Source organism: Schistocerca americana, chromosome 7, assembly GCF_021461395.2.
Source record: "Schistocerca americana isolate TAMUIC-IGC-003095 chromosome 7, iqSchAmer2.1, whole genome shotgun sequence".
NCBI lineage: Eukaryota > Metazoa > Arthropoda > Insecta > Orthoptera > Acrididae > Schistocerca > Schistocerca americana.
The window spans coordinates 583,095,890-583,120,397 of NC_060125.1; the positions used below are offsets into that span (position 1 = coordinate 583,095,890).

A 24,508-nucleotide genomic window follows, 5' to 3' on the forward strand; every position below is an offset into this window, starting at 1 on the left:
TATGGAGGAAAAGGATCCAGAAGATGAACGACGACCCTAAGTGACGTGGGACAGGCGACGATAAAGAAGAAAGAAGAAGATAAGGTGAGCAGAAAACTGCTACTCTTTTCTGACGACGCTGCAGTGGAACACAAAATTAGAGATGTGTTGTTAGACACAGAGAATTGTCAGTCGAACATCTTGGTCTAAAGTTGCAGGGCGATACGAACTGGAACGAGCACGTAATGGCAGTGATATTGACGGCGAATAATGGATTTCGGGTTGTTGATAGAAGTGTTCGAAAACGTAGCACATCAATAAAGCACTCTCATCCTTGACTACCGCTGGTGTGTCTGGGATTCCCACCAGGTCTGATTAAGAAAAAGACACTGAAAAATTCCGAGATGTCCTGCTAGATTTGTTAGCAGTAGGTTCGATTAACATGCGAGTATTACGGAAGTACTTCGTGAACTCAAATGGGAAAACCTGGAAGGTTCTTTTCACGTAACACAGTACAGAAAATTTAGAAGATCGGCATATGCGACTAATGGAAGAAAAAATCTTCTGCTATCAACATATATCTCGCGTAAAGACGGAAAAGAGGAGATAAAAGAAATTATGACTCATACGGAGCGTGTAAGTTCTAAGTTTTCCCTCTCTGGCAAATGGAGCAGGAGTTTGGATGACTAGTTGTGGTAAAAGGTACTTTCCATCAAGCAGCGTATTACGCCTTTCAGAATATGTGTGTAGATGCCTGCATAATATTCCCAAGCATTAAAATTTACAGAGCAGAATAAGCTTCTATGTACGGGACAGATTACAATTTTTTCTAGGTAATTCGTAGTAACTTAATTCACTTTCTGTGCACTTTTCATTAAATTTTACGCACTGATTCATTATCAATACTATCACTACATCGTGTATAGTCAAATGAAACGTCTCTCAACATTACAATAGTCTATTTACTTAGCAACAAATGTTTTGAAAAACGATTCCATATTTGCGCTATCGAAAACGAGCATTTTTTTTTCATTTTTGTGTGTATAATGATAATTATTGGGCTAGTGAAGCGTTGGCTGAAGTATTTCTTTTAAATTTATAGCAGTAGCATTAACTGAACATATATCACGACGCAGTGGAAACTAAAAGGAAAAACAAACGCGGCTAGCATAAGCTGCCATTACATAGGTCATACATCTAGTCGGCGGGCTTACACTGAGGAATTCCTAGCGTGACATCATGAATTGTTATTAGTTAGCATCTGTGTAACAGATCACAGCGTACAGAGTGTTAGCTATTTATGATATAAATATCATTAAACACGGCGAGTAAGTGAAACTCTAAAGACGCAGAAGTATTTTATCCGAAAGATAAGTGTGATCGTGAGGTGCAGTTCAGTCACGAGGTGTAGAATTATCTCCTTATCGTAACTTCAGCTCTAGGAGAGAATGACAGTTCATCAACATTATCATAACAGGCTAAGTGACGCTGATGTCGCAGAGACAGTAACAACTTTAACACACCATTTGGAATCTAAATGTAGTGCTCCAATTGGTGACACGCTTACCTGAAATTCCATCATATGTCCACCATTCTTCCCAGCTGGCCCATGTTCCTGTAACAGACAATAAATTTTGTTCAGTATATCTGTCCGTCAATTATTCCTAGACGTCATCACTTAACACTGCAACCATACAATAGCAAACAAAATTTGTGGTCAATTAAGCTGTGCACCACACCAACTGTGGAATTAGGATCCCTGGCAATCTCTGCCAATTACGGTATACGAGAACGTTTCATGGATCGGATTAAAGTTATAGCTTATCACCTCTTTTTCTCCGTCTCTTCAATTAAGCGGGTGTGTTCCTAACTTTGTATCTTGATTTAACTTAATGACGCTGGTACGAATGTTAACAGATTTGTCTCTTGTGAACTCTGCTGATATAGCTGTTTGACATGAGTTTCTCTTGAGGAGACATCCAAAATTGTTATTTATCATCAGTGTTATAATTGGCTAAAGTTTTTGATTTTATCTTTGATGATTGCTGTCTGTGGCATATCAGCTTATGTAGAGCACAGTAGACTGGATTACCACTCGGTAACAGTTCAATACGTGCAAGGGGATTAGTGGAGACAAGGGAAGAATTCATGATATCTAAATGAAAATTTCCTCCAGTTTACATATTTCATGAGAATATGGTTAAGAAACGCTTAGGGGTCGTATACACATACTGTGAAGCATGAAAGTGGACGGAAGGAATAGCGAAACATTAGGTTAACAACTCGCCGATATCGAATTCAAGAGAGACGGAGATTTTCGTTCAGAGAACTTTGTTTTCCTTTCAACCTTTATGTATTATAATTAGTAATGTCAAAGTAATGTTCTTAAAGTTCTAGTTTTGTATGCACGTTCCTTTTTCAGCAGTGCTCTGGAGCTTCGCTGAATCCCCTGTCAGCTGTCGGGGTCTGCTATTCAGCAACCTTTCTATACTGTGACATCAGGAAGGAAGGAACAATAGAGATTACCATTCCGGCGATGTTAAGATAATAGGAGACGACGCACATGCTCGGGCTGGGGAATAACGAGGAAGTGATGTGTGTCGTTTTGAGGGTCAACACGGTATTCACCTCGAGAGATTGAGGGAAACGACGGACAAAGTTAAGTACGATGTTCGAGAAGGTATCTGAAGCTAACTTATATCAAATCCGAGTCCAGTGTAATACCGCTGCTCCATCCCAGGATGACAGGTAGGGCCTCCACACCCAATTATCGTGTCTCGCGTGTGGTAGTAACGATAGACGAATTTATTCAAACCCCTAAAATATCTTATGAAATGCGTTGTGAAGAGTATGTAGACATCTGCAACAAGAGGAGTAGGCGTATTCTCTACCACGATTTAAACTACCTATTATAAAGATACCTAACACTGCTGGCCACGAAGTATTTACGAAGGGCTCCCTGTAGGATGATTAAAATTTCAGTTGCTTGCCAGTTTCGCGATGCCAGTTTCAGTGCCAGATCATATACCATACATCTATGTCGGTAAATATAAATCACTGCTAAAAGACTAATTTCACTTTACTGTGGTCATGACAACTGCACGACACCCTGCTCCTACGGGAAAACGGCGAGTAACATATGCTATTACATGTGCTGCATGCGAAAGACTCAAAAATGGTTCAAATGGCTCTGAGCACTATGGGACTTAACTTCTGAGGTCATCAGTCCCCTAGAACTTAGAACTACTTAAACCTAACTAACCTAAGGACCTCACACACATCCATGCACGAGGCAGGATTCGAACCTGCGACTGTAGCGAAGCAGTACCCTCAAAAATGACAATGATTTTTACAGTTTTCACACTTTCTTGCTTTATAAGGCGAATAGTTATGATTTTGGACGATAAATTTAACTGCTCTTGATAAATAACTATTGTTCTATTTAAGCTCAATGGCTACGATTCTACAGAAAGTCTGGCATATAAATACAAAGACGCTTAAAATGCCTAAGAGCTCAGATTTCTGGTGTAAACAGATGACGTGCAGAACTACTATCTTTCAGGTCCTCAGAGTCCTTCGATTGCCGTCTGCTAGGAGTTAAAGATGAAACATTATACTATTTAGCGCTGTTTGGAGAGAACGAAGCCAAGTGCATAGTTATTGCAACAGGGATAACTGCTAAAGAACAGTAGGTTTAAAATACTGAAAACTTTGTCCTCATTTCAGCTACGCTTGGCATGCACACACAATGTGATGGCAGTCCACAGGGAGGCCGTCCTACCATACGTACAACTGAGAAAACACTGTAAGGCTAGAAAAGCAACGCATTTAATTATACAAACCGATGTTGATCCGGAAAGAGGATTGATAATTTAAATATTACATACATTTTAAACTCAGATATTAGACTAGATATATTGTTCGTTCCATACACCCGTAGTACGGATATCGTTGATAATATGGAACATGTGAGGAAAACGAAAGTAGTATATTTTGTAATGATAAATTTGTCTGCCCCACGCTGGTTGCCACATACGTAGCGAGAGACATCTTGTTGTATCGCACACTGAGGGCCAATGCTATGACGACGGAATCTTTTTAAAGGAAGGTCATTAGCAGTTCGGTTTATGTTGCCATTTAATTTATTAATTATAAGATAAGAGCACTTGAATGCAAACATTGTTGTGATTTTAATAAATAAAAGCATTAGGTGTGTCAGCTGCTTAAAAATTTGGAAATTTGTGGTAAGGTCCCTAAGCCTACAAACTACTTAATCTAACTTAGACTAACTTACGCCATGGGCAACACAGACATCCGTGCCCGACGGGGGACTCGAACTTCCGGAGGGGGGGGGGGGGGGGGGGAGGGAAGGGGGGGCCGCACGGACCATGACAAGGTGTCTGAGAACGCGCGTCTACTCCACAGGTGTCAGCTGCTTAACATGAATAGAGTATATTACAATCAATTTGAGAACGAACCTTTCACTCTGCACTGAATTGTGCGTTGTTTTAAAACTTCCAGAGTACTTGTGTGCTCCTCCGGGACTCGAACACAGAACCCTGACTTTCGACTGTAATTGCACTTAACATCTAAACTCCTCAGGCACGACCCACAGCCTGCTGTTACAGGTTCAGTTTGGAAGGTGGAGGAAAGTCCTGGCTATAGTGGGCTGTGGGTCATGAGGCGTGCCTGAATAGTACCTGTAACAAAAAAATTAATTTACAGCAGAAGGTCATAACTCACCTTAAGGTTTGTGGCACACCTCCTCCTGGATTACGTGTTAATGTCACCAGATTGAACACCATACCCGAGAGCACTGATATCACGTTATCGTTTCCGGAAGACACAACACGTGAGGGGCATCAACGTAATCCACCTAATGTTGGCTACCTTTAAGTAGCTGCCAAGCCTTGAAATAATTATTACAATCTGATTAAGTAGAAGGAAGTCAGGGGAAGCCATAACACCACGATTGCTTGGAATCTTCAAACTCTCAGAAGTTACATAAAACCCAAGGAAGAAGTAACTCAACTCTTACATTAATATTTAGCAAACTCAATACTATAATAATATGTTCCACCTAATCCTCTTCAGTCATTCTCAACTGACAGCAAAACACTACGATGGCTCCCGCTACAAGTGAGAGGCGCACACATTTGTCACAAATATTCATATGCTCCGTATTGAAATTTACAGTTGACGTGCCATTGTATTCACTGTCTATGTGAATCTGAATTAGATTCAGTGACTATGATTAACCCCAGCAATACCAAAGTGTTATCCATAACCTATATTACCAAGGGAGGGGGGGGGGGGGGGAGAGGGATACTCTGTGCCCACCACAAAAAATTAAGAAAAAAATAAATTTCATTGCTGTTTGTTAAATTTTATTAGCGACACACTCTTTGAAGTGGTACTGATATGTAAGTAGGGTTCAGAACCTGAAAATACCCTTCGTAACAATCTTAGCTACACAACGTATTTTCCACAACCAAAAGTCTGTACTTTATCACCGCCAGAAAAAGTTAAAAAAATGCAAATTGCGTAATCTGTTCTTGACGTTTTCTCACAACATACATTCTAAAGGTATTTTCATGTGTAAGACTGGTCTTGAATCTGAAAATATGAATATGAGATTTGCTGTGAAAAGTGCCCTCTGCTACTAAGACTTACATTTTTGGGTTCATTCTACTGAAAAAATACTAAACAATTATCTGGTAAAAGAGATAATGAAGAACAATCATCATTTTTCCAAAATTTTGAAATACTCACTAGATAACATTTTCAGAAGATGGGCACAAAGCAGCCCTTTCTCCTCCTTCACTCTCCTTGTTATTGCGTGAACTAATATAGAAGCTATAATGTTAACCCTTAGGGCAAACAAGAGCTAAACGTTTCTAAAATATACATTTATGACATCAATATTTGGTTGCGTGTTGACGAGGATTGCTAGAAGCCCTTTGTATTATCGCCCCGCCGTCGGCTGCGCTCTATTGGTGATTAGTTATACAATAGATCAGTTGTTTCAGCGGCGGCAGCATCAAGTTAGTAAGACTAGATATTCTGAAACTTTCTCGAACCTATTAACAAGTGGTAAACACCGCCATATCGGACGTTCGTTGTGCTCTCTACAATCTTTCTTCCTTCCAAGTGGCTGTTTTGGCTGACTAGTGGAATTAAACCCGGACAGTTGCTGTAAGCGAACCGTGACAACTTTTAAGGTTACGATAAAGTTTTAGCTGACAAGAAATTTATACTTCTCAACACACTATCAACTTCCTAAACTGTAGCGTTGTGGAAGAACAGATTAAAATCAAATTATATTGTTTACAAAACCTTATGTCCTTTTGGACACCGCAATGTTGACCGGTACAGCTCTTTTTATAAGTTCTTTATCTACTTAACGTAGAAAATTTTAAGAATGTGTTGATAATAGTTTAACTGTGAATGGGCATTTCTACAGTAACTCGTGGTATCTAACATTTGGTCCGTGAAAGCTGATTCAATGCTCTAGTCCTGTTCAAGGTCACAGTTTTAATATGCTGGGAAGTTTTATTATAAGCCTTGTAATTTTATGAAATTTCACTTAAGATCAGTTGCTATTGTGTGCTGATGTTATCATTGTGGACTTATGTATGATTGTAATCGATGAGTCTGTTGGTAGAGGTTTGTATCTTTCCCTTAACTTTGATCAGGAATGCAGTCAAAAATTTTGTAGAATACCTAATCAAATACAACGGATGTACACAAACAACTATATACAGACTCATCGCCTACAAAGATAATACACGCACCTCAAAATGATAACATCAGCACAGTAGAGAAAATGTTACCATATAGCATCTTTGGTCAGCTGTCACAACTGTCAGTCTGTGAAATCTTATGATAAAACGCCAGGATACTAAAATTACGGAAATGGGCAATTAGCAGCAGCAGAAAACCAGAAAGCAGCTAGTAACAGAAAAGTCCTAAATCAACACGCCGAAATACGATAGAGAGTGAAAGCAACCACAGACGACATATCGATGTAAGTACGCAAATCGTATATCCGTGTTAGACCACCACCGCCACGCTCACACACACACACACACACACACACACACACACACACACACACACACACACACACACACACACACACACACACACACACACTGGCCGGCCAGTGTGGCCGAGCGGTTCTAGGCGCGTCAGTCTGGAACCGCGAGACCGCTACGGTCGCAGGTTCGAATCCTGCCTCGGGCGTGGATGTGTGTGGTGTCCTTAGGTTAGTTAGGTTTAAGTAGTTCTAAGTTCTAGGGGACTGATGACCTCAGATGTTAAGTCCCATAGTGCTCAGAGCCATTTGAACACACACACACACACACAGAGCGCATTTCCAGTCTAAGACAACTGTCGAAGTTCGACGTCTCAGCGGGGGAAACAATGTTAACGTCTGTGGCAGTTTCGTTAGAGAGAACGCTACAAGCGAAGGTTGTGAATGCCTCATGTGAAACTTCTAGTAATTTTAACTACTGTCCCTTCATTCCACTTTACATTTCATATTAAACAATGCAAATTTGGCTGTATGATAGCTGTTCAAATACTGATGTCCTCTGCGAACGAAGCTGTGTACTCACGCTCACGCACTGCACAAATATTTGTCTGTCGGCTGACCTTTAGTTAACGCAAACAGTACCGTGCGAGGTGCTTATCTCAAACGTTTTCGAGTTGTGCTGCCGCTGTTCCAAAGTCAGACATTGTTTTTAGTTACTGTGATCAGTAAACTGATTTACTTACAATGAGTGTTAGAATATACATATAAAAAAGGAAAAAATCGTTCTAAACAACTACTTCCTTCAGTTTTTTAAAATTATTTTAGAAGTCTGTGACAGAATAGATGCGAACTGTGGATGCATACTTCGCTGTTTCTGAAGCCGATGTTTTATACTTCTGCATATTCACATTTCCGTAAGCGATTACCAGACCTGGCGCATCAGCTTTCCTTTTTGTGACATGTATCTGGCATTCATAACATACATCAAATGGCTTCATTATACATACAATAGATTTTTCGTTCATAATACACTAATACTGGTCTTTATCAATAAAATTTGCGCCATCCGTTAGATTAGTTCTGCATCTACAACTTGCATATTCGTATGACGAAAGCTCTGTAATGCATACTACTGTACTTGTCAAACCTGTAAGTCACATTCAAGCTCTTGTATTTTATTCCTAACAGACTGCGTATTATGATGAAGAAGTCATAATCCTGAGCCATTTTCTGAGGAATTCGTCTTAAAATTTATTTTTTTCTCTCATAACTGACGATCGTATTCTCTGCTTTGGCGAATTCTGTCTTCCGTCTACAACGTTGAAGGAATTTCTAAACTGTTTGAGACACTTTTAAAGGAAAGGCGCCTGTTGTCATTATTTATTATAAAAGGTGTAGTCTTCCTACCCATGACAACAAGAATTTGACCATGTATAGCGTAATGGCTACCTGCTATACGCTCACTACTTATCAACGCTAACCCCCGTTACCAACCCTGTTAAGGTACACACCATGCATAGTGTAGACCCAGCTTCCAGTCCCCACCGGTTCCAGTACAACGCGTGGCCGGTCAGCTACCGTCAGCGCCATTTCCAGCACCACACCGACTCCCCGTACAACACTGTAAAGAGGAGCCCACTCATGTCTCCGTAACAGCTCAGCAACGCAAACATTCAATGTAGGCAAAGAAACAGATCCACAGATGGCATACAGGGAAATGTCATGGGAACTGTACGCCTTATGTCTTTGAAAGGAGCGATAAGGTGCAACGGAAGAGATCTCAGCAACCTGTTTCTCGGTGCTCGATATCTGGATGTAGTATGTTGTGAAGTGATCGGCACTCGATATTCTGCCTAATGTGTTACGGTATTCTCATAGGACATCATGTACCAGTTACGGAAGCTATCTTTCATAGCTCACCACCTATATTGTAAACACTGTCCCTTTCTAATTATCTTTCTTGAAATTCTCGCCCAAATGCACAAATCCCTCAACCACCTGATTGTGCCCATAATTCTGTTTCGAAATGCTCGTTCGTAATCTGGTACTCATCGAGTAATTGCTGCTGCGTTTGAGGGTCTACACGTCCGTCATGACTGCTGCCAAGCAGGAGTACTGTTTTCTTTTTAACATTAATGGTATCCCTTGACTTTCTATTCAGTGGCATGGTGTGCTTCGTGTTTCCACTGTATACTATCTCGAGGTTCCTCTCTTCCTAACTATGACAGTTGGAACTTGTTACTGGTATCACAACAACCCCTGGCTTCCTTCATCCTTACTTCTTCGAAATGTCTACCCACTGCCAGTTCCCAAAAAACCTCTAATCATTTTCTCTCTTCAACTCCCTTCCTGACACTCTATTACGCTGCTTATTTTGTGGTTGCTAGAGTGACCCTTAGTGAACTCTTCAGAGTTCTCCCGACTACAGTTTCCCTCAGTGAAACCATTTGATGCCGGCCGGAGTGGCCGTGCGGTTCTAGGCGCTACAGTCTGGAACCGAGCGACCGCTATGGTCACAGGTTCGAATCCTGCCTCGGGCATGGATGTGTGTGATGTCCTTAGGTTTAATTAGTTCTAAGTTCTAGGTGACTGATGACCTCAGAAGTTAAGTCGCATAGTGCTCAGAGCCATTTGAACCATTTGAAACCATTTGATGCAGCTCCCTCTATGTATCTCACTACTCACTTTACTACCGCAGCATCAGCAGTCTCCATTCACCGACAAATAAAATAACTTTAGGAAAGAAAAAAAATATAAAATCATAAAACTAAAAAAATATTCAAGGACGTATTTCACTATAAAACATGTAACTATTATGAAGTAGGCTGTCTTAAGTTCACTATGAGTGCAATGTCAGTAATGTCAAATGCACGTACATAAACAATAACGTTAGAAAAATGTGACACCCAACAGAAATTCAAATAAGTCGAGATATTACATGACTATGAACCCCAGCCACAAGAAGTAGCTTTTGCTTCTGTTATCGTGCACTCCATCTGTGTCAGTTTTCCCTATTTATTATTGTTCCGAATGTAGTAACATAATCCAAACATTAAATTCAGCCCCAAACATCCACAGTAGTAGAAAACTGCTATATTCCAAGCAAGGCAGTCGTTTCGTACTTGAAATTTAACACGTGTTCGATAGAGCGGCGAATAAAGGAATTAGTATGTGCACAGGTCTGACCACTACGCTACACCTTCGGCGTGGGCACTTCACGGGCCGACAGTGGCTCGCTATTAACCAGGGAACAGAACCCCATGGGTGGACTCTAAATTCGCCATGTGAAGCAGTCAACAGGAAGCGTAAATTCTGAAACCACATGGAGACGTGCGAGAGAATAAATTCATTGCACGGCTGGCGCAGGTAACTAACGACTGAGCACTCGACAACAACACTCAGACCGAGCAACAAGGTGAGGACCGATGTGGTTGAACTCTGTGTAAACACCGGCCTGCTAGGGCGATTGCTGTCCACAGGTAAACACTTCCGCCAGCGGGTCTGCCCATACTACGTGTCACGTGTGCGTCCAATGTTAAGTCCATAGTAGGTTTCTGCACTGTTCAGCTACGCTGCCCACGGCTGTTCATGTGCCTCGATCGCCGTGCCCGAATGGCAGGGATACTAAAAGAAAACAAAGTGTCAACACTTTAATCAATAAGAAATAACATTTATTACGAATATGTTACAAAGTGGTATTTAACGTTGGTACATTTTCATACGTGGCACTTGATGCCCTAAAGCTAATACAATGATATCAATCATGTCTTTGATCTTGTGAGATAGCTAAATGTACGAGGGCGTCCAATAACTATACAGTGCAACGCATTTTGATTTCCTCGACCATTTCTGCTAAAAATTTCGGAATTTGTAGATGTGCATCAGCCCCTATAATTTAATGAAATTCCGATAGGTGACGGCGCTTTCAAAATGGCGTCTGTAACGGAGGAGCGTTCCAAGCAGACTTGTCAGTTTCTTCTGGTGGAAAACCAGAGCATTGCAGGTATTCACATGTGCTTGCAAAATGTCAACGGAAACATGACAGTGAACAAAAGCACGGTGGGTCGTTGGGCGAGGCGTAACCAGGTCGCGCAAACCTATTCGATCACCCGAATGCCGGCCGGCCACATACATCTATGACTCCTGCAGTGTTGGAATGTTTGGACGCTCATTTGGGGTGTTCAACGGATCACAATCAACTACCTCACCGCACAACTGGGCATCTATGTTGTTAATGCTGACACACTCGTCCGCTACTTGGGATACTGAATGGGGTATGACCCCTGGGTTGGTCACTACCCGACAGAAGGCCGTAAAGAGTAACGATGGACCATCTGTACGGTATTGCTTGCGGGTTACGAAGCTGATCGCGACAATTTTGCTATCGAACATCTTCACATGAGGTGAAACATAAATTCATCACTTCCAATCGGAAAAAAAAATCCATGGAGTGGCGCCACACTACTTGTCATACGAAAAAAGGTTCAAAGACGCACACTCAAGCGTTAAGGACATGGTGACTGTCTTCTAGGACTCTGAAGGGGTTATTCTGTTTGATGCCTCCCTCATGTTCCAACGATTGGCTCCGAAGTACATTCTGCTCCACGTATTCTACTTTAAAAGTTTTGTCACTAAATTCATATTATACTTGACACGTACAGGGTGTTTCAAAAATGACCGGTATATTTGAAACGGCAATAAAAACTAAACGAGCAGCGATAGAAATACACCGTTTGTTGCAATATGCTTGGGACAACAGTACATTTTCAGGCAGACAAACTTTCGAAATTACAGTAGTTACAATTTTCAACAACAGATGGCGCTGCGGTCTGGGAAACTCTATAGTACGATATTTTCCTCATATCCACCATGCGTAGCAATAATATGGCGTAGTCTCTGAATGAAATTACCCGAAACCTTTGACAACTTATCTGGCGGAATGGCTTCACATGCAGATGAGATGTACTACTTCAGCTGTTCAATTGTTTCTGGATTCTGGCGGTACACCTGGTCTTTCAAGTGTCCCCACAGAAAGAAGTCACAGGGGTTCATGTCTGGCGAATAGGGAGGCCAATCCACGCCGCCTCCTGTATGTTTCGGATAGCCCAAAGCAATCACACGATTATCGAAATATTCATTCAGGAAATTAAAGACGTCGGCCGTGCGATGTGGCCGGGCACCATCTTTCATAAACCACGAGGTGTTCGCAGTGTCGTCTAAGGCAGTTTGTACCGCCACAAATTCACGAAGAATGTCCAGATAGCGCGATGCAGTAATCGTTTCGGATCTGAAAAATGGGCCAATGATTCCTTTGGAAGATATGGCAGCCCAGACCAGTACTTTTTGAGGATGCAGGGACGATGGGACTGCAACATGGGGCTTTTCGGTTCCCCATATGCGCCAGTTCTGTTTATTGACGAAGCCGTCCAGGTAAAAATAAGATTCGTCAGTAAACCAAATGCTGCCCACATGCATATCGCCGTCATCAATCCTGTGCACTATATCGTTAGCGAATGTCTCTCGTGCAGCAATGGTAGCGGCGCTGAGGGGTTGTCGCTTTTGAATTTTGTATGGATAGAGGTGTAAACTCTGGCGCATGAGACGATACGTGGATGTTGGCGTCATTTGGACCGCAGCTGCAACACGGTGAACGGAAACCCGAGGCCGCTGTTGGATCACCTGCTGCACTAGCTGCGCATTGCCCTCTGTGGTTGCCGTACGCGGTCGCCCTACCTTTCCAGCACGTTCATCCGTCACGTTCCTAGCCCGTTGAAATTTTTCCAACAGATCCTTTATTGTATCGCTTTTCGGTCCTTTGGTTACATTAAACCTCCGTTGAAAACTTCGTCTTGTTGCAACAACACTGTGTTCTAGGCGGTGGAATTCCAACACCAGAAAAATCCTCTGTTCTAAGGAATAAACCATGTTGTCTACAGCACACTTGCACGTTGTGAACAGCACACGCTTACAGCAGAAAGACGACGTACAGAATGGCGCACCCACAGACTGCATTGTCTTCTATATCTTTCACATCACTTGCAGCGCCATCTGTTGTTGAAAATTGTAACTACTGTAATTTCGAAAGTTTGTCCGCCTGAAAATGTACTGTTGTCCCAAGCATATTGCAACAAACGGTGTATTTCTATCGCTGCTCGTTTAGTTTTTATTGCCGATTCAAATATACCAGTCATTTTTGAAACACCCTGTAAGTAATGTTTCTTTCTTGTACTGTTAGTCATTAGTTACACTTATGTAAAAAAAATCCCGTAATTTTTGTACTTAAGTTATAGACTAGATTAAATGTTTTACTTACGATGAAGGCACTCATAGTAGTGCCGAAACGAGGGTTGTTGCTGCTTTAATTTTACTTTGTGAACTGTCGCTGACCACGCAGCCATGTTTAAAACTTTATGTATTCTGCTACCTTCAGTAAATAGAAGAAACGATTTAAGCACGTTCATCGCCACAAAACCACAAAAGAAACTACTTTCTCCAGGACACCACAAGATCTCACTCAAGTCTGTGCACCCAAGAGGAGCTCACAAAGGTTGACTCGATTGTTCTTCCTCGTCCATCCTACAGCACTGATCTCATGCCTTACGACTTGCATCTGTTTGGCAGAATGTAGGGGGCAACCGGCCGGTGTGGCCGAGCGGTTCTAGGCGCTACTGTCTGGAACCGCGCAACCGCTACGGTCCCAGGTTCGAATACTGCCTCGGGCATGGATGTGTGTGATGTCCTTGGTTAGTTAGGTTTAAGTAGTTCTAAGTTCTAGTGGACTGATGACGGCAGCAGTTAAGTGCCATAGCGCTCAGAACCATTTGAACCATTTTTTTTTTTTTTGTAGGGAGCACTCTACTGGAAGCCGCATGTGGATGATGTGGGGTTATTGATGCCGCACGACTGTGGCTCCGACGTCGATTGGTAGAGTGGTACCATGGGGGCACACAAGCATCCCCAGTAAGGAGACGGTGTTGAAATATGTGTTTCTGTGGCCAAAAAATATCGAATGATATGGTGTGTTGGAATGCTGAACTAAACCACCATGCATTCAGAAAGGAATGTGTTGAAATACTTATAGAACGCTACTTACAGTTCAAATGGTTCAAATGGCTCTGAGCACTATGCGACTTCCGAGGTCGTCAGTCGCCTAGAACTTTGAACTAATTAAACCTAACTAAACTAAAGACATCACACACATCCACGCCCGAGGCAGGATTCGAACCTGCGAACGCTACTTACAGTTCAAATGGTTCAAATGGCTCTGAGCACTATGCGACTTCCGAGGTCGTCAGTCGCCTAGAACTTTGAACTAATTAAACCTAACTAAACTAAAGACATCACACACATCCACGCCCGAGGCAGGAATCGAACCTGCGACCGTAGCAGTCGCTCGGCTCCAGACTGTAGAGCCTAGAACCGCACGGCCACGCCGGCCGGCCCACTTACAGTGTTACATTCTGGGTTTATTACAAGGAACTTTTCAAGGTACTATACTGAGGCCAGCCAGTGTGACCGAGCGGTTCTAGGCGCTTCAGTCCGGAACCGCGCGACCACTACGGTTGCAGGTTCGAATCCTGCCTCGGGCATGGATGTGTGTGATGTCCTTGGTTAGTTAGGTTTAAGTAGTTCTAAGTTCTAGGGGACTGATGACCTCAGATGTTAAGTCGCATAGTGCTCAGAGCCATTTTGAATTATACTGAGCTGACTGCAGGTGCTGAACAGTACTATCAAATTTGCATTCAGGAGACGCGTCAGTGTCAGCGCCACGTCATGTTTTAGTGCTTGTCGGTGGAATGATATCCAGTTACGCCAGCAGAATCTATCTGCTCCGCTGTGACGGCGTACTAGATGGGCTGTCCACATTAACGGCGGATTTGTAAGAGGCCTTGGAGGAAATGGCGCAGAAGCAGGATGAAGTTCGAAATTGTAAGAGCCATCTAAAGGCTGTTGCAAGGGACTGGTATTCGCCGGGCGAGCTATTATGCCTGTGCGGTGGCGGTCTCTCACTGTATTTGTTGTGTACGTGTTGCGTGGTACACGACAGTTAAGTAAGGCATTTACATTTCGAGTGAAAGAGGGGGAGACAGAGAGGGAGATAGATAAATACACTCCTGGAAATGGAAAAAAGAACACATTGACACCGGTGTGTCAGACCCACCATACTTGCTCCGGACACTGCGAGAGGGCTGTACAAGCAATGATCACACGCACGGCACAGCGGACACACCAGGAACCGATGTATTGGCCGTCGAATGGCGCTAGCTGCGCAGCATTTGTGCACTGCCGCCGTCAGTGTCAGCCAGTTTGCCGTGGCATACGGAGCTCCATCGCAGTCTTTAACACTGGTAGCATGCCGCGACAGCGTGGACGTGAACCGTATGTGCAGTTCACGGACTTTGAGCGAGGGCGTATAGTGGCATGCGGGAGGCCGGGTGGACGTACCGCCGAATTGCTCAACACGTGGGGCGTGAGGTCTCCACAGTACATCGATGTTTGCAGGTGAGCGCCACAATCAGGACTGCATACGACCGAGGCACACAGGGCCAACACCCGGCATCATGGTGTGGGGAGCGATCTCCTACACTGGCCGTACACCACTGGTGATCGTCGAGGGGACACTGAATAGTGCACGGTACATCCAAACCGTCATCGAACCCATCGTTCTACCATTCCTAGACCGGCAAGGGAACTTGCTGTTCCCACAGGACAATGCACGTCCGCATGTATCCCGTGCCACCCAACGTGCTCTAGAAGGTGTAAGTCAACTACCCTGGCCAGCAAGATCTCCGAATCTGTCCCCCAATGAGCATGTTTGGGACTGGATGAAGCGTCGTCTCACGCGGTCTGCACGTCCAGCACGAACGCTGGTCCAACTGAGGCGCCAGGTGGAAATGGCATGGCAAGCCGTTCCACAGGACTACATCCAGCATCTCTACGATCGTCTCCATGAGAGAATAGCAGCCTGCATTGCTGCGAAAGGTGGATATACACTGTACTAGTGCCGACATTGTGCATGCTCTGTTGCCTGTGTCTATGTGCCTGTGGTTCTGTCAGTGTAATCATGTGATGTATCTGACCCCAGGAATGTGTCAATAAAGTTTCCCCTTCCTGGGACAATGAATTCACGGTGTTCTTATTTCAATTTCCAAGAGTGTAGATAGATAAAGAGAGAGAGAGAGAGAGAATGGTGTGGAATGGGGGAGACGAGGATTGTCGTACATGTTCCGACGATTTTTACTTTATATTAATGCTGGACAGGCAGATTTTCAACCCCGGTTTCTCTGTTCTCTCTGTGGAGTGAGGTGCGGCTCGGGGTGGTGCGGCTGAAAGCGAGGCATCTGTTCCCCAGAGGAGGAAGGCAGCGCCCAGCCGTCACTCCTCATTCATTGTGTGGCCGCGACACCGATGAATAATGCACGCCGCCAGCCGATAAACCAATTATCGAGTGGCGCGCGTACAAAGCCATTAGGGCTCAAGTGGGCGGGGCAGGGTCGCGCGGTAGCTGGTCTGGCGCCGCGGCTGCTGTAGCGACGCGCTCGACTCTGCGGTCTCCTCGCCGCCGGTTTTCCGCGAATATTCCGGCAACAGCCGCTGCACTGTAACTCGTTAAGGGCAATGTTGCCTTTTTTGTCATTAGCGCGGCACGGACACGTAATTTTGGGCGAGTCCCACTCACCCCTTGTACATCATAGCACGGTTGTTAACGCGAAACATTTCGTTATCCGTAGTGCGTCTCGTGTGCGTGTCCGGCCTCTGTGTTGAGTGATAGGGGTGCAGTTAATGAGCCCTGTCAGTAGTCGACGATGTCAGTCCAATAATTGATGCAGCGCCGAATGACAGAATCGGTAAACAGGAGTCACCGATAACAACATGAGTGGTTATTCTGAATGATGCTAAACTCCACTATTTTTAACCATGAACATTTAAGGGGGGGTAGGACGTCAAACGGGCCGACTTGGAGCAGGAGAGGCATCACAGGACACTTTAATTTCCACTGTCTATACTTTTACGAATAATTTCATAAAACTTTGTCAGCGTCACCAGGAAGGATTCAGGATGCACACTCATTTCAGTGGGAGTTCGAAAACATAACAAAATAAATTTGTTTTACGTGTGAAATTTCATCATTTTTTCACTTACTAATGGCTGCATTTGTTGCTTTAGGTACACTTCTCTTCATAAGTTAGAGAAATTATTCGATGAATTTTGCTTATCATACATACCATACTCACAGGTGTATGAAACTCTGGAATTTATTTAATTTATGAAAAAACGAATGAACTGTTATTTTTAAACTTCATGTTTAGGAAAAACACAAATTTTATAGTTATTTACCTCAATTTTTACCACAGTTTTTAATAGATTTGGAAAATTCCAGAGTTTCTTACACCTTTATGCATGGTTTGTATGCTGTGCACAATTCATCGAAGAATCTCTCCTACTTATGAAGAAAAGTGTACCTATATCAACAATAAGGTAAGTGAAAAAATGATGAAATTTCACATGTACAAAAAATTATTTCGTTATATTTTCGAACTTCCACTGCTATGAGTCTGAATTCTGAATCGTTCCTGATTTTGCTGACAAAGTTTTATGAATTTGTTTGTAAGAGTATTGACAGTGGAAATTAAAATGTCCTGTGGTGCCTCTCCTGCTCCACGTCGGTCCGTTTGTCGTTCTACTCGACTTAAATTCCCACGTATACACACAAGTAAACAGGCACTTCGATTCCTTGCGTTTGTAGGCATCGTTCTGCAGGGCCTGAGATGATCAAAAATGGTTCAAATGGCTCTGACCACTACGAGACTTAACTTATGCGGTCATCTGTCCCCTAGAACTTAGAACTACTTAAACCTAACCAACCTAAGGACATCACACACATCCATGCCCGAGGCCAGATTCGAACCTGTGACCGTAGTGGTCGCGCGGTTCCAGACTGTAGCTCCTAGAACCGCTCGGCCACACCGGCCGGCTGGCCTGAGATGACCACAGGACACAATTAACGAGACACGCCTCATGCTCCCATGTTTCCAAGAGTGCTTCCGATGAACTTCGTTACTCGTTAACGCTCAACACTCCCAACTCGTGTTCCGTAGACCTGTGTGGTAAGGTGAACTTCGGTTCCAGCAGGAGATCTTTCTCCTGGTGAACGCGTGAAAGAGAGATGCGAGGCTTAACAGGTTTCCATTATAATGGCTACCGATATTCCAATACAACCCCTACAGGAAAAGATTCTTGAAGCAAAAGTTGCCCTGTTAACTGGATATAAAATCCTGATAAAGGTTTGTAAATACGGAAAGTTGTGTCATAGCTCTGTTTGTGATTTGTATCAATTTTTGTTCAGTTTCATTTTTGTGATTAATCTTTCAAACATATGTGCTCTCTAAATTCTTTTCCTTTATATTTTTACGTTGGAGATTCTAGCTATTAACTTAGCATACTATAGGCAAACAAATAATTGACACACTCAAACACCAACTGGTATCTCTCCTAACAGTAATTATTCTGAGAGCTGTATTCGCAGTTATTTGCATTTCTTTTTCAGTGCTTAGATAGAACCGCCTCAAATAAATACTACTCAACCTGCGATCATGAGACGCTCGATATCAACAGAGAACGTCAATCTCTTTCGCGATAGAAATAAAATGTTTTTAAAGATGAATTTTGTGACCTTATTCCGTATATATGTACCAAAACAGACTAATGTGATATTCTGCCAGTGATATTTTCTAACGGGAACAGCAGAAGACCAAGAATATCCAGTACTCCAGCAGGAGCTGAGTAGCGCTGCTGTAAAGCGCTAACAGACAGACAGCACGGCGCTGACCGCCACACGAGACACTCAGGCAAAAACCCTCCTTAAATAGAGTATACTGATATGATTGGCGTCTAAGGAGACATCGGTAAGTCGAATATCGCATTAGGCTAATTCGGTAGACTCTGTCGATCGGTCACTATAAATTCAATTTAATAGGCGTTTCTTCCATAACAAGAAGGGAACCCACAGTTTCCATTGTTAGAGGTCCTCGCGTCACACCTGATGTGCATACATTCAGAAGCGAATATCAGCCGAAATAGCAGAGAAAACGCGCTTTACGTCGGAAGCTGTGTGGGGCTCTTCATGGATGATTCACTCGTGTACGTTTTGCGAAAACTGTAAAGCTAGACAACTGTTTTGAAATGCACAAATACCGATGGAATATCTGCGGTTGGTGCAACGACTGGTGGATGACCCTGAACGTAAGTAAAACAAACGTATTGCGCGCAGAGAAGCTGAAACAAACTCCCCTGTTCGAGGTCACTACTGACGATAAATCAGTGGAAGAGTAGCAACAGTAAAATATCTCGTCTAACACTTCTGAACAACCTCTAGTAGAACGTTCAACTTATGCTAGGATAAGAGACAGTGCAAGATTCTGAAGAAATATTGCTCATACACTGAGGAAGTGGCTTACAAAACACTTGTTAGACTGATTCTTTAGTACCTCCTGCCGCTCTGATTTATCATTAGCGGGAAAGAGGGAAGAGAATAGCACGTTTCGCCAACTGGTCGTCTAGTAAGAGAGACTGTGTAATACGGTTAACAATGGGGTGAGTAAATAGCTGTAAATACCTCAAATTATATGCATTTACTGCATGCCTAGAAAACACCTGGGCCAAACAATATGTGGAACGCCTGACTAAATGCTACTGAAATACTGTTGAATCCCGTTAAAATGACCACTCGCATGTATGTCACTGTCGCCAGAACGTAAAACCGTTAAAATTAAAACTTGATCATAATGTGTTAATATGAAGTACTGATACTGACTGTCTAAGAATACCGTTTTCCTACCCTCAAATATCTCTGCTGTTTGCTAAAATGATTATCGGTCACCGCAGTGAATAACAATCATTCGTAGTGCTGCCTATTAGCTCACTACTGTTTCAAGAAAATTAACTCAGCTAAGTTGAAACTATACATCGATAGCTTGACTCCTGCTTCTCACATTCGCACTAATCTAAAATCGTTACGACGGCGATTTGTTTCGAACTCCGATCGGACACGAAATGAAACCCATAGTGAAAATTTTAAAAAAAGGAAATTTGTAACATATAGCTACAACATTCAGCTACTTCTCTACGTAGTTACTGCTCCAACTTAGACATTTTATCGTGTGTAGTACCAACTCTACTATACCCTCACCATTGACGGCAGCCGCCTGTGATGTCTAACAATTCTCTACACTGGTCTGGAGCTCGCTGTATGTGCCAAAATGCTAGCCTGATGCTTTCGTCACCCATTTAGAGCAAAAATAAAAAATAATATCTTTCGTGAGATGGAAATAATTTAAATGGCTGAAGTTATTACATGAGTACTGTTTTTGTTTCCAATATCAGAAAACTTAATAAACATTTACGTCGTTTTAAATATGTTCAAAAAATGTTCAAATGTGTGTGAAATCCTATGGGACTTAACTCCTAAAGTCAGCAGTCCATAAGTTTATACACTACTTAACCTAAATTATCCTAAGGACAAACACACACACCCATGCCTTAGGGAGGACTCTAACCTCCGCCGGGACCAGCCGCACAGTCCATGATGGTAGAGCCTCAGACCGCTCGGCTAATCCCGCGCGGCTTTAAATGTGTAAATATACCTCTTTTCTATAGCATTGTCTCTGTACTTGTGGTCCCGCTGTTATGTCACGCTTGTTACGTGTAGTTAGCTACTGAGTCTGTTCTGAGTCAAGATGTACAAAGTGGATTTTTCACTGTTATCAATGTCGAAGTGGAAACCAGCTTCAATGTTTAATGTGCCCGAGCTAATCCCGAGTGAAGGAGAAGTTCCATGTTTTAATCTGGAAATCAGAATCAGGACCATTATTAAGGAATCAGGACCATTATTAAGGCGTTAACAACGTTAGAATTAATTATTTGTTGGATGTTCTCTTCCCCAATTAATTTAGTCGAAGTGCTATATTAGGTACTGCAGCTCCAAAAACGCCTTCCTTGATGAATCACTTCAATAATAGTTTTGTGGGAGTTGGGTACATTTCAGCTTGATCTATTTCAGAGGGATTTATTAACAATTACATTAAATTTTTAGATTTATTGACAGTTGTCACGATCAATAACCAACTATTCTATTTAACACACTGGTGTTAAGAAAAAAATAATTTGCATAATTTTTCCACTAACTTTAATAATGTTTAACTCCGAGACAATTTTAGTATTAGTTACAATGAAATATATTTAACTTATTATTCGTTTGGATAACTATCTCTAATCTTCGTTCTCTTTTGTATTTGTCCAGCTCCAATCAGTGGACATGCGGAACGTCAGTTGAGTGATAGATTTTTACAGAAATGTAATAAACATATATAACTTTTCCATAAATCATCATGGGTGCAGCCTCTGTAGCTTACAACTACCGATGTTCTTGCACGGCATATGTTGGGTGGTCCATGCGAAAAAGGAGATAGGGTGGTAAGGAGCTATCTTGTCAATCAAATTATAAAATATTATTCACGCTACGACTCTCATACACTAACCCATCATAGACCTCTCACTGCCAAAAGAACCTTTCAAATTCTTCAGAAAGGGTGGACTAAGATGTACCAGGGTTGAAATATGGACCTTACTTTATGCATCCAACAGTGGATGCTCGTGTAACGATGTATTTTAGTACCGTAACATCAGTTAATATGCGTTCAGATAGTTCACCACGCACAGATTTCAGTAGTGTGTCGTAAGGTTGGTTTTGTGTCAGAGATTATGCCAGTGCAGAAATTAATCACAGGCAATTCCCAACGGGACATAATGCAATGTAATCTGAAGGAACTCTGAGAGCAGGAGCGTTCAAGGCCAAAGCCTGCCTGTGTAACACACGACCATCAGTTGTCGCTACTTTCTCCACTGTGACTGAGAGTTTTTACGAAAGAAAAATGTTATCGTACGTGCACTCGAACACTCTTGGTTGCATTTAACGGTCAATGGAAGACATATTCTTGTAGAACTCAGATCAGCTGTTACAGCCCAGTTCTTCCGGGACTGGTTTTCGTTGTTGCTGTTGGGGGCAGTTCTAATTAAAATAAAACCATGAGCAATGATTAGCAGGGTGGTAGAGGATCAGCTTCTCGACAGTCGAGGGGAAATTTTGAAGGATTAGCCTTTCGAGACCAAATTATCCTGCAGCTATTACAATACTGTAGTTGAAAATTTGTTTGAAATAACCTCTACGGCACTTCACAAGCTCTAGAGCGAGTAGCACAATTCACGGTTCATTATTGTTTCGGAATGACAGAGCATATTTAAATGATAAATTAAAAAAGAAAGAAATGTTTTGCACTCTCTTTTAATTTCACACTGTACAGAAATTGTCCTGCATACATTTCTGGTTAGTATTCATAGCAAATCGATCTCGGATGACTTCTAGAAACTCTCTTGCGTATCTCACTCGATTAGCACTATGGGACAACTCAGTTCAGTAGAATTCTTCAATATCATTTACGTACGGAAAGCGGAATACAGCTACAAACGGGAGATAAAAGTAAAGGTGGGAGTTAATAGAAAGTAGTGTTCCATATCGGAACAAAGGAACATAAAGGTGTTAGGATCTGTACTATGTATCTCTGACGTTGGACTTTTTGATCATACGTCACCATCTTACGCACAGCTATCTCTACTAATCACAGACAAGCGGAATTTTCTATACAGTCCGTCTTCTCGACCGTCTCATTAGCGTGTACAATCCCCCATAGCCCTCCTCGACTTTAACTTTCTTCTCTGAATAACTCGGGCAAACATTCGCTCCAAATACAGGAAAATGCTTTCTGTTCTCTTTCGGCACTCAGCCACTTTGCTTGATTCTTCTTCAGTAGCAGGTATCACATTATGGGATGATGTCTTTCAACATTTCAAAATACAGTTAATTACATAGCAACTAGACTAACGATAAACTTTGTCGCCGGCCTCGGTGGCCGTGCGATTCTGGTGCTGCAGTCCGGAACCGCGGGACTGCTACGGTCGCAGGTTCGAATCCTGCCTCGGGCATAGGTGTGTGTGATGTCCTTAGGTTAGTTAGGTTTAAGTAGTTCTAAGTTCTAGGGGACTTATGACCTAAGATGTTAAGTCCCATAGTGCTCAGAGCCATTTGAACCATTTTTTTTAGTCTTTGTCTTGTACGTGCTTCTTACCGCACTACAATTAAAATCCCTTCCCTCCTCCAGAACGTCTTCATTTCACAAAGCCCCTAGTTTTACGAGACGATCTACATTTCGTTTCCACAGAACTCCAAAATTTCGTTTTTGTACATCCTAAATTACGTTTAGTACAGGCTGCTCACACTGTGATTATTATTATTATTATTATTATTATTATTACTACTATTAGTTGTACTGATAGTGTTAACGCTGTTGGTTTTTAGTCTGTGCAGTTATTCACACTTCCATAAGACATGTTCAAGTCCTGTTTCAAATCATTTTCTTTTCTATTATTACAGTTGTATTAGTATTTATCGTATTAAAATTATTACTCCAGAGGGTATAATGCAAAAGTAGTGTATCTGTATACCGCTTGGCTGATCCGACAATGGGCTTGATATGATGCGGTTCAATAAATAAATTAAACAATGTTCCGAAGTATCTGTACTGCAGCGCCGAAAGATTTACACATACGTGTCATCGAACAACTTGAGGCGCTGTATGTATCTTGGCGAATGAGCTTCCGTTTGAATATACTAGGAGTTACCCTTGACGCTGCATCACAGACAGGAGCACCTGCGATGGTGTACTCAACGACGAACCTGGGTGCACGAATGGTAAAACGTCAATTTTTCGGATTAATAAAGGTCCTGTTTACAGCAATATGATGGTCGCATCCGTGTTTGGCGACATCGCGGTGAACGCACATTGGAAGCGTGTATTCGTCATCGCCATACTGGCGTAGCGCCCAGCGTGATGCTATGGGGTGCTATTGGTTACACGTCTCGGTCATCCCTTGTTCGCATTGACGGCACTTTGAACAGTGGACGTTACATTTCAGATGTGTTACGACCCGTGGCTCTACCCTTCATTCTATTCCTGCAAAACCCTACATTTCAGCAGGATAATGCACGACCGCATGTTTCAGGTCCTGTACGGGCCTTTCTGGATACAGAAAATGTTCGACTGCTGCCCTGGCCAGCACATTCTCCAGATCTCTCACCAACTGAAAACGTCTGGTCAATGGTGGCCGAGCAACTGGCTCGTCACAATACGCTCGTCACTATTCTTGATGAACTGTGGTATCGTGTTGAAGCTGCATGGGCGGCTGTATCTGTACACGCCATCCAAGCTCTGTTTGTCTCAATGCCCAAGCGAATCAAGGCTGTTATTACGGTCAGAGGTGGTCGTTCTGGGTACTGATTTCTCAGGAACTATGCACCCAAATTACTTGAAGTTGTGATCACATGTCAATTCTAGTATAATATATTTGTCCAATGAATACCCGTTCATCATATGCATTTCT

The 24,508-nt window shown here is 42.6% G+C and overlaps 1 protein-coding gene across 1 annotated transcript in view; it reads right to left on the minus strand.

Moving 5' to 3' along the window:
* Nucleotides 1-24,508, minus strand: part of LOC124622077 (carbonic anhydrase-related protein 10-like) — an 899,606-nt gene that overhangs the window by 512,212 nt on the left and 362,886 nt on the right. Inside the window, exon 2 of the mRNA XM_047147650.1 lies at nt 1,547-1,594. Within this exon, the coding sequence (XP_047003606.1) occupies nt 1,547-1,594 (48 nt within the window). The remainder of the gene's footprint in view (nt 1-1,546; nt 1,595-24,508) is intronic.